Raw genomic sequence first — 15,798 nt, forward strand, 5'->3', positions numbered from 1 at the left:
AGCATGATTCATGTTTTTTGATGAATTCTCAAAATATTAAGAATCCTGGAGATCATATCTTAATTACCTTTCACTCTCAACCTTTTCAAACAATATACAGCTTTTCTTCCATTCTTGTGCCTCCAGTTTTTGTTGATGAAGACTCTCTTGAATTCCATATTGCTAATTTCCTCTTTTATATCAAAACTCAAGATTGCTTGTAGAGAATTTTAATCTTAGACTTCTTTACTTCATAGTAACTTTAGTTTCTTAGTTTCATCCCCAAAGTAGTCAGTATTGTTATTTAAGAAAGCCATTATCACATGTTTCCATAAATTGCACTTGAAAATGTAGCATACATTTTAGCATTCTGGTATTTCCCAAAATGAATGTGAAAACATGAAATGTACCCAAATAAGGTTGTCTTTTCATACACAGGCCTCCTGATAGCCCGACATATTTCTGTACTGTCAACCTGGCAATCTGGGACATTTCAGTTGTGTTTTTCTTCCATCAGTCCACTCTAGTCATTTGGCATTGAATTAGAGGGCAGCTGATCAAAGACTGAAGCTCTAACTAACCCTCTTAACTTGGTCTGTGTGTTGAAGTATGGGCAGCAGTGATAGTGCTGTCTACTGCAAATTGTTAACTAATAAGGGAGTACCCTATAAAGAGGTACAGTGTACTGGTGTGGGAACACCTGGTACTCCTGAAAATTTCCTGGTCCAGAATGCTTCTGCAGTGAATTGTGCTGGACTCTTGGGAGGTTTGTGTGATTTTTGGATCAAACTAAATTTCAAGAATATCTTAATTATCCTTATCTCTAAAATCTCCAAGAGACAAACAAGCATGACCAGCCATCAGTATTTAGTGGCTAAGATAAATTTTGTTAGAAGTGCATTTGTTGTCTATTGTATGTTATTACCATGAAAAACGTATGGGGAACAAATAGAATTTATTGGTATGGTATAAGACACATTGCAAACCCATATATGGATAAAAAACAAAATTCATTCTTTTACCTAAACCATAGTTTTATCATTCACCTTTGATAAGCTGAAAAATTACCAGTTATATCTTGTGTGAAGCTATGTATTATCTCATTTGTAAGGCATCATTAGCATAATATAATTTTTTGTAGATATATTGCATTGTACACACATATAAGCAGTTAAAAGTCATTAATTTACTTGCTGTTGGTACAACCAGAATGTCAACTAAGTAATTATCATGAACTGATCTGTTTGTTTAAAAATGTGATGACCTTGATTGTTACAAAAGTATAAAAGAATATATGGATGGCGTTACAAAGATGATCATCACAGATAATAAAGGTAAAAGGTTTGGAATGGTAAAGATGGTAGTGTAGAATATGGATTTTCTTATAAAGAGTATGATACTGTTTTAATGGATGAAACATCAGAACAGTTACAGTGAAATGGAATTAAGCAGAGTATGCAAGAAAGTTAAAAGTTTATGTTAACAAAGGCAAGGTGATGTTATATGAGAAGGGAGATAAGGAAAGTGACATTGTTGGATGATAAAAAGTTGGAGAAAGTATGTCATTTTAGGTGGTCAGGGAGTATGTATAGAGAGAAAAAAGAAATGTTAAGATATTGAAAAGAAGATTGAAAGATTGGCAAGTGACTAGAGTTCTTTGGAAAAATAGGTTGTAGGGATTTAAATATGGTAACATCACTGAGCTGATAAACATGAATTGCATGAGAGTAATTGATTCCTTAACAAAATGATAGGAAACAATATATTTTTACAACAGCAATCGACCAGGAAGTATAGCTGAATGTGAAGCCCGAGGATTACTGGTAGAGCATCAGTTACGTTTACGGAAAGTGAACACACAAGAAGCTTTACGGGAACTCCATAAACTTAGCCTCTTGTATTCTCGACTTCATGGAGAACAAAGCCCTAAGACCGTGGCTATGCATAACCTTACTGTTCAGGTCAGTCTTATATTATCCCTAAATCATTCACTTTCAATCCTTTCATGGCAGTAGATTTTCCACTGAAAATATTTGGAGTCTTACCAGTAGTGGATGTAAATGCAGTTGTAACTTAATCTTTAAATGAACAGTACTTTAGCTGAAAATAAGGTATGATAGATAATGAAAGCCCTCATTGATGCCTGTAACATTCTTTATTCTTTGATCAGTATGCATTATAATGACTTAAATAGTATTTACAATGCCAGATATGTGCTTTACAGGTTTTAGTGCAGGAGGAAGACTATGAACAAGCTATCCAGCAACTAAAGACCAGACTTAAGCACTGCCGGGATGCATATGGAGACTACAGCTCACAGGTGAAGCATAGCTTTTGTGCACTGTATAGCAAGCAGAGGATTTACCCCTTTGTAAGATGTTCTCTTTGCCAGATATCTTTGATTACTTGGCTTTCATTGCCAGTTGGCAAGTTGAGGATACCATTGCTCCAAGGCCCTCTGTTCAAGCTTGTATGATTATAAAGGAGATATAACAGAAAAAGAATCCAGTAAAGAATCATCGTTGTAAACGTCCATAAATTTTGTTCACCTCCTTTCCCCATACAGCCTTAAGAAACTTTCAATAATGATAATGATATTGATAAATTTAGCATCAGGAACAAATGAATATTGGCCTCATTCGCATTCATTCACTCTAGCTGTCATATCATAATGTTTATTTTATTTATTTTGCTTTGTCGCTGTCTCCCGTGTTTGCAAGGTAGCGCAAGGAAACAGACGAAAGAAATGGCCCAACCCACCCCCATACACAATGTATATACATACACGTCCACACACGCAAATATACATACCTATACATCTCAATGTACACATATATACACACACACAGACACACACATATATACCCATGCACACAATTCACACTGTCTGCCTTTATTCATTCCCATCACCACCTCGCCACACATGGAATACCATCCCCCTCCCCCCTCATGTGTGTGAGGTAGCACTAGGAAAAGACAACAAAGGCTCCATTCGTTCACACTCAGTCTCTAGCTGTCATGCAATAATGCCCGAAACCACAGCTCCCTTTCCACATCCTGGCCCCACACAACTTTCCATGGTTTACCCCAGACGTTTCACATGCCCTGATTCCATCCACTGACAGCACGTCAACCCCAATATACCACATCGATCCAATTCACTCTATTCCTTGCCCTCCTTTCACCCTCCTGCATGTTCAGGCCCCGATCACACAAAATCTTTTTCACTCCATCTTTCCACCTCCAATTTGGTTATGAAACCAGAACATACCACCTGCAGCCAAGCTCTACAAACTACCCTATGGTTTATCTTGATCTCTGCATATGCTTTGCTTCAACCCACTGATAGCACATTGATCTAATTCATTCAAGCCCACACATCTAATTCATTCAAGCCCAAACACACACACACCTTTTGCTGTCATGATATTTTGCATTCCGACTCCCTCTTTCTGAATGATAACCATGATTTGCTTACACTTATAATTGACTAGATTCACCAAGGTTTTCTGCTGTACCAGTAATGACTTTCATTCAGTGAATGTAACTGATCGGAAACCTATGTTTACAGGTATGTGGAGTGTTACGTCAGCTTTCCCGTGTCCACGCCCTTAGTGGCGACCTCAGTGCTGCAGCTGCAGCTCTTGACCAGTGCCTTCATGCTGAGACTTTGATTTATGGATCCTCTTCTAGAAGGGCTCAAGCATCTCGTTTAAGACTTCAGGACATCATTCAGTGAGTTTCAGGCTTGATTTTTTCAAAAATATTCATTTTATCTAAGCTGGATGTGCAAGTCAACAACTTAATGTTTTGATTCCTCATAGAAGTCCAGATGGAGTGTACAATATAGTTAACCTTCTAGAAACGTCATTGATACCCTTGCTGAAATTGGTAAGGATATAAGCTATGATTTTGAAATTATTTGTGATCACACCACCTTCACTTATGATTTTTTTTCATCCTTATTCGATGTTTTCCATGATGGCAAGATAGCACCAAGAAACAGTTGAAGAAAGACACAGCTGCTCACATATACATGTATGCACTTACGCAAACATATATTTTTGATTGCCATTTCCCGCATTAGCACCAGGAAACAGACAAGGAAAGATCCATCCCAGAGGTAAGGGAGTAAGAATTGTAACTCCATATTCCCTGTGTGTTGTAGAAAGCAACTAAAAGGGGAGAGAGTGGGAGGTCTGGAAATCCTCCCCTCCAGTTTTTACTTTTCCAAAAGAAGGAACAAAGAAGGGGGCCAAGTGAGGATTTTCCTCTGTTCTTAAAGCTACCTTGCTAATTCGGGAAATGGCAAATATGTATGAAAAAATATATGTATACATACATTCATAAATATACATATATACACATGAACATATTTATAGTTATGTGTCTTTATCCATTTCCCAACACCACCCCACCCCACAGGAAACAGCATCACCAATCCCTGTAACTGCAAGATAGCACCAGAAAACATGGAGAAAGGGCACATCTGTTTACATCCATTCTCTAGTTGCTATGTTTAATGCACCAAAATACCAGCTTCCTATCCACATCCAAAGGCCACAGACCTTTTTGTGGTTACCCCAGACACTTCACATGCCCTGGTTCAGCCCATTGACAGAACGTCAACCCCAGTAAACCGTATTGTTTCAATTCACTCTATTCTGTGCATTAATCCCGAGTTTCTACTTTCAAAGAACTTATTTAGGTATGTAGAGTTGCTCTGATTGTATTTCCTGTTTGAGTCCCGTCTCCCCCTCATGTGTCTTCCTCATCCATATTGTCAGACTCAAGCATTACACATCCCCTTTTTCCACATGGTGAATATTGTTTGATATGTTCAGTTTCCAGGCTGTTGTGTTTTGAGGTACATGCATAAGCCACTCCACTATGAAGTAAGAAAGAGTACATTTGGATATTAAAAATGGAAGATTTCTGCATTACATTTTGTATGATTAGTTGTATATAGATACAAGAAACTAATTTAGGCTGTGATCAGTGGGTTAAAAACAAGATATAGAATGTTATGGCTTGATATTTAGTTATATGCGGTTATTATTTTCATCTTTCAGAAAATTACCATTGTCACTGAGGATGAAGATGTGGAGAAAGCACCCAGAACTGCAAAACAAACCACGGTTTAGAAATCTGTGATCATTAGTACAGCAGTGTTTATATTTCTGGGAGATATATTACAAAGAAGCAAATAAGCTTGCCCTTACAAAATGGCTTTGAAATTTGGTCTGTGTTAAAATTGCATTAGACAAATGTACTGATCAGTTATACTACTATGCAAAAGGTATGGAAGTACTTTTCCTTGTTACTGTATAAAATTGTCATGCTTACACACTGAATTACCACATATAAGTCTTGATTATACTTAAAGTATCACTCCAATAAAATGTCAAATGATCACATACTGAATTACTTTTTTTTTTTATTTTCTCTGGATCACCATTTCTTGCGTTAGCGGGGTAGCACCAGGAACTGACAAAGAAAGGCTGCATTCACTCACTGATATATGAAGTATCATAGTGTCCGTATGATACTAAATTATTGTTTTAGGAAAGTCTTGTTGTTAGATTTACACTGTTGCTGTATTAGTGTCATAATGCTTTTTACATTGATTCAGTATCATATATATGAGACTATCGTAAACACACTTGTAATGTATGGTGTATTTGCAGTGTAAACAAGTGAGATGGTGAAGAGCATAAGTGATGTTGTTGAATGGATCTGGAAAGTGTGTATAAAAGCACAGAAAAGCAGTCATACAACTTAACGAAGGTAGTAATTGTTCCACTGTATAAAGGCAGAGTTAAAGGGATTGCTAGAGTGATAGAATAATGAATCTCCTTAGCATGGTTTGTACATTAATGAATGTTGATGTTAAAAGGCTCACTGAACCTCTTTCAGTATATTGATAAATAATGGGGAGAAATGAAGAAGGAAATGTTTGCAACATATATGGATTTAGAAGCCATGTGATGAGATAAATATAAAAGCTTCCTGGGAATGATTTGACTTTACAGAATATGCAAGGAAAAAGTAGTAATTCTTCTAAGAACTTACATAGTGGAAGGAATTCATGTCCGAAATTGTAGGTATGAGTGAGTTGTTTGAAATAAAATTGGGAGTGCTTCAAGCTTATGTGATGCCATCATGGTTTATATCTTATGGATGGATCATGCAATACAAATGAGGGGGGGTTAACAGAATCATACTGCTTACCATGGTGAAAGAAAATCGACGTTACCACAAAGTTACAATGATGCTGTGGTATCAACTAAATCAGAGGAGCTGAATACAGTAGTGGGTTGGTGTGATGATGAGTGTAAGAGGAAATGCTGAAATTGAATGCTAGTAAAAGTCTGAATGATTTTTAGAAAGGGATTGGAGGTGCATGGTAAAAAAAAAAAAGAAACTGTAGATGAGTTTTGATATCTGAAAGTAAAATTTAGTAAGGATGGTAGTGAAAAAGCAAAAGATAAAAGTCCTTCATAGGATAAGAGTTGGAGGTGCATTGAAAGCCTGGGTGGACATAAAAAATGTAAGTGTAGAGTGTACATGAAACTTGCATGGAGTACTTGTACCACCTCTGATGCATGAATGAGAAACCCAGATTAAAAGTTAGTACATGTAAAAAAGTAAGAACAGTAGAGATCAGTAACTTGCATATGATAGTTGGAATTATGAGAATAGATGTATGTATAAATGAAGGTGTGAGGAATTATGTGTAAAGAAATCCCTAAGACTGAGCACATATAAGTCAAATAGGATAGTATAGACAAGTAAAAAGTAGCTTACGAAATATGTTAGTACAATCAGAGTACAAAGAGGAGAGACAGGCTGCTAAAAAAATGTGAATAGATGCTGTAAGAAAATTGATTAGGGCGAGGGGTTATTTCTGACATGGATGCCAGAGGATTGATTTGGGATCATATGCAACAAAAGCATTTCATGTATAAGGTGTAGTACCTAGTGAAAAAGTAAGAAGCAGCTTTATATGTACAGAAATTAGAGTTTCACACTAACCTAATTAGCAAAGGTTGTGGATGTGTATTGAGTGATAGAAACATTGTATGTAGTACCTGACCCATCCAACAAAAAGTGGGGCTGGAGTTAATGATAATTGAGAGTAATAATATGAATTTGAATTCTGCTTTTTCTTGTCTGACAGTGATTCTACAGTACTCTAGCTCAGATGTCATACTCAAACACATTCTTGGGAAATGTTTGTATGACAAGTCCTATAAATGGGATTTTGAACAAAAAATGCTGTTCTTGATGATAAGACCAGTTAACAAGGATAATGAAAGTTGAACTCTCTTTAGGAATTATGTATAAAATCTCAGCACCTACACTAAATGGGAAACTCTCTTCTTACAGACATGTCTTTTACAGCACAATCCAAAACCATCTATCAAATATCTTTGCCTGATTTCTGATTTACATAAAGTAGATCCAGTACATATGGTTAATCCAGAGGAAGAGCTAAAAAATATGAATTGTGATCTTTAACAACCAATTATGTACAGTAAAAAAAGGTAATATTCCTTTATACACACCATACATTGAGTGCCTGATCCTAATTAGGATATCTCCTCTGATTTCTTTGCATCTGCTCTCCGATTACGCCAGGCTTTCATGTACGACTTTGGATGGATGGGTAGTAATCCCGCTAGACCTGTGAAATGAAATATATTAGAATTTCAAAAATAAAAGATAATTTATCCACTATATCTTTACCTCTAAACTGTTTCTTTCAAAGAAAGTAAGGTGTAATATGCAAATTCTTCCTAAAACAGAAAACAGTATTTCATTCATTCCAACAAGTTTTTAACACAGGCAACAACATTACCCATATAATGTGCTTAAGAATTTATTTAGCTAAGTTTACAGACATACAAGTGAAAATGTTACTTTCAAGTTGCACCATATGAGATTGAATAGTTACACAGATGAGATTCTTCTCCTCAATGGCATGTTTCTACAGCATATATCTAGGGCTAATAGATCAACTGTGTGATCAGTTTAATTTTATATTTACAATGTGTCCTATCTGGTCAGTGTGAACTTAATTATTTGAAACGAACTTTAAGACTCCCTATATTAACTACTGATGTATTCTTTAGTGTTAAGTACAAGGAATCTGCAAAGATATATAATTAACTATACTTTTAGATACGTCAAGCAAGCATGAGTGTTGCAAATACATGCTTTAAATATGTTTCCCTTTTTAGAAATTGAAATACAAGGAAGGAAGGGTTTCCAGCCCCACACTCCCTCCCCCTTTAGTTTCGGGAAAGTATGTGAAAGGAGAATGCTGAGAGTAAATGTGAATAAGAGCAAGGTTATTAGGTTCAGTAGGGTTGAGGAACAAATTAATTGGGATGTAAGTTTGAATGGAGAAAAATCGGAAGAATTGAAATGCTTTAGATATTTGAGAGTGGACTTAGCAGCAAACGGAACCATGGAATGGAAGGGAGTCACAGGGTGGGGTAGGGGGGCAAATGTTCTGGGAGTGATGAAGAGTGTGCACAAGGAGAGAATGTTGTCTGAGAGAGCAAAAATGGGTATTTCTGAAGAAAATTAGTTCCAATGATGTTATAATGTTATATGGTTGCGAGGCATGGGCTATAGATAGGGTTGTATGGAGGAGGGTGGATGTGTTGGAAATGAAATGTTGAGGACAATATGTGGTGTGAGATGGTTTGATGAAGTAAGTAATGAAAGGGTAAGAGAGATGTGTGGAAATAAAAAGTGTGGTTGAGACAGCAGGAGAATGTGTGTTGAAATGGTTTGGACATACGGAGAGAATGAGTCAGGAAAGACTGACAAAGAGGATATATGTGTCAGAGGTGGAGGGAACAAGAAGCAGGAGACCAAATTGGAAGTGGAAGAATGGAGTGAAAACGATTTTGAGCAAATGGGACCTGAACATACAGGAGGATGAAAGGCATGCAAGGAATAAAGTGAATAGGAACGATGTGGTATACCAGGGTCGATGTGCTGAGAATGGACTGAATCAGGGCATGTGAAACATCTAGGATAAACCATGGAAAGGTCTGTGGGACCTGGATGTGGATAGGAAACTGTGGTTTCGGTGCATTACACATGACAGCTAGAGACTGAGTGTGAACGAATGTGGCCCTTTTTTTGTCTGTTTTCCTGGTGTTACCTTGCTGAAGCAGGGGGTAGAGATGGTGTTTCCTGTGGGATGGGGTAGCACCAGGAATGGATGGGTAGCACCAGGAATGGATGAAGGCAAGCAGTTAGGAATATGTACATATGTATATATTGTATATGTCTGTGTATGAGTGGATGGGCAATTCTTTCTTCATCTGTTTCCTAACACTACCTCGCTGACATGGGAAACGGCGATCAAATATAATAAATAAATAAATTTGAATATTCTCATCAATACACAAACTACAGACACAGGGAAGACAAGGTAAACATAAGCATGACTTATATATTTGTGGTATGTCGGATTAATTAGTAGTAATATTTTATTAAGCCTATTATTGCAAATGATACTGTACTGGATTAGAAATGAGTGAAAAATATGAGAGGATGAAAACTGAAAAGTTTAGGAATGAAAGCTTAAGACTAAACTTTTGTGTTCAATAAATATATAACCTTTGATGTCAAGGTGATATGAAGGCAGTTTTTTAGTGCATTACCAGAAGCTGTCTTGGAGATGTATGGAACTGTAGGGATATACTATACAATGAGATAAGATGCATGGCAGAAAGATTATTGAAAAAAATTTAAGGAGAAAAGTAAAGCTTGGAAGGAAGATATTAACCTGCCAGAAAACAGCAAAATCTGCTACATGAATTCTAGCTAATGGGGGAACACACGCAGCCAGCTCTCAGGTGCAAAAGCCAGGTAATACCTTATGAAGATGGATAGTGAACATTTTGTGGTGTAGGGCAACTAGGTCAAACTTTGAAGTTTGACTTGGATAGTTTATAAATTCCACTGTTTTAGACTTGAATGTGAGGTAAGCATATAGAGCTAGAACCAACCCCAGATGTGAGAACAGAACTCTATACAAGGATAGATCAATCAGACAGGACACACACATATATTTACTTACATGTGACTGATTGTCATAAGTGAGAAAAAAATATGACACGGGTCATCCCAAGTGTGTTATGAATCTTAAGGTAAGTCCATTGACAACAAAGAATTCTATGGACCTTAAAAAGTAATTGAATAATATGGTTTATTTCCAGACAACAGCTTCCCATCCCCCAACAGGAAGAACTTATAAACAAACAGTATGACATCTAACAAAAACATAAAACCAATGATTGAAACTGCAATAATTATATAACTAGATCCATATTTCTATTTCTTTTATAAATGATTTTACAAGCGTTATGAAATTATTTATGAAACTTAAAAATACTTATTTTTTGGTATAACACTGACATCATGCATCTATTATATTTTCTCTTAGGACAGAGTTGAAAGAAATAGGATTCATGACTTAGCAGGGTGGGAGTGGTAAGCTGGAATCTTTCCCTGCTGTATTGTTACTTTCTAGGTGTGGAAATCGAAAAGGAGCAAAGAGAGGATTATTTCTATGGCTCCGTCATCAAAGGTATCCACCCTTGTATACCACATTGCTCCAATTCACTCTATCCCATGCATGCCTCTTATCCTCCTGCAAGTTCAAGCCACATACACTCAAAGTATCTTTAAATCCATCCTTCCACCGCCTCCTTGGTTTCCCCCTTCTCATTGTTCCCTCTACTTCTGACATATACACTCTCTTAATATATGTCCAACAACATGCCGTCCTCAAACATACAATTTCCAACACATCCACCCTCTTCCATATTTTTTTTTTCTATCTAGGGGCCTATGCCTCGTATTCACACAACACTACTAAGACTACTATATCATCGAACATACCCATCTTTGCCCACACAGACTTCCCTTTCCACACACTTTTCACTGTGCTTCCTCATCAACTCCATGGCTTACTTCTACTCCCATGGTTCCAACCACTGCCACATCCTTTCCCAGGTATCTAAGAGACTCCACTTCCTCCAGTGTCTTTCCACTCAAACTCATACTCCAACTTATCTGTCTTTCTCCAATTCCTCACATGATAACCTTACTTTTGTTCACTCTAACTCTCACATCTTTCACTCACTCCCAAACTCAGAATCCAGATTCTGCATTTTTCTCTTGAATCTGTCACCATAACAATGTCCTCAGCAAACAGCAATTGATTCATCTCCCAGCCCCATCAAGTCTGGCTTAAATATTTTTCCTCTTCAATGTTCTCACGTTCCATTTTCTCATATGGTCTCTAAAGCTGGGTGGCATATACCAATCAGCATTCATAAGAAAGAAGCAATTAGGTACCTACCCTAGAGTAGGATGGGATACACCACCCAACCCTTATAACAGGACAACCAGATTATTTCACAAACAAAAGTAGGAACATTTAGGTAGGAGCATTAGGTAGAAGTAGTAGGTACAGGTATTAGATAAAACTAGTCATTAGGAACAATTGGTAGGAGCCTCTACAAATGCTGCACTAGACTTTCCCTTTACCAGTGGCCTATTAAGGGTGAGGCACTAAAGGCTAAGAAGCAGCACTGGAGTTCTTTAGTTATGGAGACTGCTGTCATAGCCACCTCTTTGAGGGGGTTCCAGTTGGAATACGCATCAAAGATATAGATAGATAGACCAAAAAATATCAAAAACCACATGAGGGAAGAAAATAAGAAAAGCAATGACAGGATAGGAAATGAGAATGAAGGAAAGGAACTGGGAAATGGGGTAATAACTAGAGAGATAAGGAATAGGGGAAAGATGCAACAAATTATAAAGGGGAGAGATGAAAGAGTAAAGGTGGAGGGAGAGAAAAGACAAGGAGGATAAAACAAACTAAAGTGGGAAAATTGCACTTATAGGAAATTAAAATAAAAGTACTTGGAAAGGAGACTAAATTTTTTGGTACAAGATAACAGAAAGAGCCATACTGAAAAAAATGCAAAAAAGAAGGGAAACAAACAGTGGTAAAAACAATTACACATGGATGGATGAGAACATAATGAAAAGTGTGGATAACACTGCGAAACATTAATAAGATTTACAAGTAAATAAAATGTAACTATTATTGTTACTCTTACCAAAAAGCACTGCACAGCTATCGGAGATAAGAGCACCACGGCCAATCCAATAACATGTTCGTTCCAAATTGATTGCACATAACTTCTCTCCATAAGCATTGACCATAGGATCGTAGGTCCCAAGTTGCTCAATCACAGGGCCTTGACGAGGACATTTTTTCTGTAAGATTAGAAACGGTGCAGTAACTGAATCACAGGATGATGATGATAATACGATATCAATGACATGGTAAGTCACCTGTTATCTCACTCTGTTCCCAGTTGAATAAAAGTGGATCACACATACAGACTCATAGTTCATTCGCATATCCATATCTTATGTCCTGTGTGTTAAAAGGAGGAAATTTTCACACTAATGTATGTTCTCATTTCCCATTTTGGATGTCAAGATGATTTTTCAAGTGAGACTATAGTCTCAATTCCACCACCTTCACATACAAAGCAACATTTCACAAGACTGAAAGTTCCTCCTCTAGCATACTTATCATAGGTACCTTTGCAAATGTCCATCTCTTCTGCATTCTGCAAATTCACTTTATACCTTTAGTGAATTTGTACTTTATACTTTTAGTGAATTATATCTTGACCAAATTATCATCTGCCATGCATGTTACATGGCAGTACCATCTTCAAAAGCTTTCAAAAGACTTCTTGCTTCAAAGGAGTTCATCCTGTCCAGCTATGAGTATAGCGAGAAGTCATATATATATTTTTATTTTTATTTATTATACTTTGTCGTCTCCCGCGTTAGTGAGGTAGCGCAAGGAAACAGACGAAAGAATGGCCCAACCCACCAACATACACATGTAGATACATAGATGCCCACACACGCACATATACATACCTATACATTTCAACGTATACATACATATACATACACAGACATATACATACATATACACATGCACATATTCATACATGCTGCCTTCATCCACTCCCACCACCACCCCGCCACACATGAAATGACACCCCCCTCCCCCTCCGTGTGTGCGAGGCAGCGCTAGGAAAGGACAACAAAGGCCACATTCATCCCGAATCAGACTCTAGCTGTCACGCGTAATGCACCGAAACCACATTACCCTCCAACAGTCAAGATTCTGTTCCAGGGAACAGAAGGGAAAGTTACCAAACCCTCCCCCGCTCCCACCCCTTTTAGCTGCCTTCTACAATATGGAGGTAGAATTATTTCTCCCCTACCCCAGGAGGAGAGTGAATGGTTACAAATGAAGGTTGGTCTGCAGCACAGGTGTGTGATGTTGCAGTGGTTGGTCAGTTTATTTATGGATGGGGTGGTGAGGAGGGTAAATGCAAAAGTCTTGGAGAGAGAGGCGAGTATGCAGTCTGTGGCAGATGGGACTTGGAGAGAGAGGTGAGTATGCAGTCTATGGCAAATGAAAGGGCCTGGGAATAGAGTCAGTTGTTAGCTGATGATACAGCACTGCTGGCAGATTCAAGTGAGAAACTGCAGGAGGGTGGAAGGTATGCATGTGATAGAGTGAACCTGAACGATGTGGTATTCTGGGTCGACGTGCTATCAATGGATAAACTGAGTATGTGAAGCATCTGGAGTAAACCATGGAAAGGTCTGTGGAGCCTGGTTATGGATGGGGAGCTGTTGGTTTGATGCATTACACATGAGAGTTAGAGAATAGATGTAAGTGGATATGGCCTATCTTCAACTGTTCCTGGTGCTACCCTTTTTATAGGGCTCCTGCAGATACTGGACTGCACCTCATGCAGAAGCAGGGTGGGCTTTAGTTTTCCAAATTATCCTGCAAACAAGAAATTTTTCTCAAAATTAAATGCTGCTCCTTACCTCCATAACAACTATGTGGAAGAAAGGTCTGTTTGCACATCCATGTCTGGCAAATCTTATGCATTTAGTTGTTCTGAAGCCTATCCTGGCTCCTCCTGAAGCGTGGAACATCTTGATGTTTACTGCCTGAAATATTCAAAATATTGGTTATCAGGTCATTAAAGAGAAATTATTGAAACTTACGTGCAAAAGTAACTTAATGATTGTTCAAACTATTTTTTGAAACAGAAAGGAATCAATAGTCATTCCACTTACACAAAATACTAAATCTAGATAAAATACGTTCATGCAATTATGATGGATCTGAGAAAATTACAAGTTTCATTGACACCCAAAGTATATTAGTAGGGTGTTCCATGGAACACTTGTGTTGTTGAAAGCACAGCATAAGTAATGGTAGAGAGAGTAGGTTAAGCATTTTAACAAGAATAATAATAAAACCAGTATTATGGGTCTTATGCCAATAAATTCTTCAAATGCTGAGAAACAACTCAAGGGTGGGTCACTTTGATAACTTTCTTTCCCTACACCTCAAAGCTTTGAAACTCTCTCCCTTCTCATATCTTTCCTAATAATCATGACAGGCACATTTTAAGAGATTTTTCAATTCCTCCAAAATTTGTAAATACCTTCCCTTGTCTCTTCTTTTTCTCTTTCATGATCCTCTCTATATTATATACTGTCATGATTAAGGCCCTACCTTGATGTGGACTTTTGTCCGTGACTGTAGCCTCCAACGTAAAAAAACATAAATGAAGATTCATAGCACAACTCGGATGTTCCTTCAGATTATGACCTACATTACGTTCCAAGTTAAACCTTTTAAGAAGCTGCATACCTAATTAAAGTTCCAGGTAAACCTTTTAGAAGTTACAAAATAAAAAAGCAGTTATGAGTCATATGCCAGTCAGTTCATTTAATGACAGGAAACAAGTTTGTTTAATTTTCATACGGTAATGAGGTAGGCTAAAATCCATGCACAATCTGTACTAGAACCATGTATCTTATGCCATTCAATTTACTGGATGCTGAAACACAACTGTGTCCAGTTTTATAATTATTTGATTTTAAATGTCAAGTTGAAAGTTCAAGTGTAACAAAACAAGAGAGACATACAATAAAAACAAAGCAATCCGTGAGATTGCTGCACTATGCACGATTCTAACCATTACTTTTTTTTCAAAAAAAATAAATAATAAAAAGGATCGGGGAAAATAAATGGCAATTTGTCAAGCAACCTTAATAATTCACTATTCCCACACAGTAGACCTAAAGTTTGGTTGCTACATTGTAATACAGTTCATATTGAAGTATCAGTCTATTTTACATCTAAAACTGGCTTAAGATACCAAGTGACCTTCTCCAATCCTAATCCTGTGTTTTAAGGAAGTACAATAAATCATTATAAATATGACCACATTCGACATTACCTTAGCTACAGAGAGAACCTTTCTTTTTCCTCTAAGTTTATATTATGAGGATCTTGCATAGAGCTTTTGTGCATCAGATTCCTGCTCATTCACTTCTTAAACATTAGCTTTACGAAACTAGGTTCATCACATCAGCTGTCGGCTGCTTGTTGTCGATCTTGGTGCGTTCGTTACAGTAATCCGGATTCTAGATTTCAGTGTATTACAATTTGAAAAAACGATGATTGTCGTTACTTTCGTAATAGACTTTTACACAACAGCTGTATTCTATTTCATAAAAATCTGATTAATGTTAGGGATTTTATTCAACATACAACTAACTCAAAAAGAACACTAAGTTTTGTAAGATTCTTTATTATTATTTTTTTTTACGATGGAGGCTCCATTTAAGTCAGGCCCACATAATGGGCGG

General features: G+C 37.2%; 2 protein-coding genes across 3 annotated transcripts in view; one reads left to right on the forward strand and one right to left on the reverse strand.

Moving 5' to 3' along the window:
- Positions 1-5,466, forward strand: part of LOC139763106 (tetratricopeptide repeat protein 23-like) — a 26,702-nt gene extending 21,236 nt beyond the window's left edge. Inside the window, exons 9-12 of the mRNA XM_071688759.1 lie at positions 1,757-1,940; positions 2,204-2,299; positions 3,551-3,714; positions 5,052-5,466. Of these exons, the coding sequence (XP_071544860.1) occupies positions 1,757-1,940; positions 2,204-2,299; positions 3,551-3,714; positions 5,052-5,133 (526 nt within the window). The 3' untranslated portion in view covers positions 5,134-5,466. The remainder of the gene's footprint in view (positions 1-1,756; positions 1,941-2,203; positions 2,300-3,550; positions 3,715-5,051) is intronic.
- On the reverse strand, positions 2,115-15,564 carry mRpS16 (mitochondrial ribosomal protein S16). 2 transcript variants are annotated; one of them, XM_071688761.1, is made up of 5 exons: positions 15,387-15,564; positions 13,957-14,082; positions 12,141-12,300; positions 7,548-7,666; positions 2,115-5,100 (listed from the first exon to the last, which is right to left on the reverse strand). In XM_071688761.1, the coding sequence occupies exons 2-4, from the start codon at positions 14,065-14,067 to the stop codon at positions 7,572-7,574; spliced, it is 366 nt and encodes a 121-aa protein (XP_071544862.1). In that variant the 5' UTR covers positions 14,068-14,082; positions 15,387-15,564; the 3' UTR covers positions 2,115-5,100; positions 7,548-7,571. The 2 variants fall into 2 exon arrangements, with proteins under 2 accessions (XP_071544862.1, XP_071544861.1); XM_071688760.1 differs by lacking the exon at positions 2,115-5,100 and having other exon boundaries at positions 7,305-7,666.
- Between the last annotated feature and the right edge of the window lie 234 nt (positions 15,565-15,798).

This window comes from Panulirus ornatus, chromosome 46, assembly GCF_036320965.1.
Source record: "Panulirus ornatus isolate Po-2019 chromosome 46, ASM3632096v1, whole genome shotgun sequence".
NCBI classification, from domain to species: Eukaryota; Metazoa; Arthropoda; class Malacostraca; order Decapoda; family Palinuridae; genus Panulirus; species Panulirus ornatus.

Excerpts from the sequence above, each read along its gene's own strand:
- mRpS16 (XM_071688761.1), bottom strand. The coding sequence starts at position 14,067 with ATGTTCCACGCTTCAGGAGGAGCCAGGATAGGCTTCAGAACAACTAAA. Across the intron at positions 12,301-13,956 it reads TCCACATAGTTGTTATGGAG|AAAAAATGTCCTCGTCAAGG; the intron begins GTAAGGAGCAGC and ends CTAATCTTACAG. Across the intron at positions 7,667-12,140 it reads TAGCTGTGCAGTGCTTTTTG|GTCTAGCGGGATTACTACCC; the intron begins GTAAGAGTAACA and ends TTCATTTCACAG.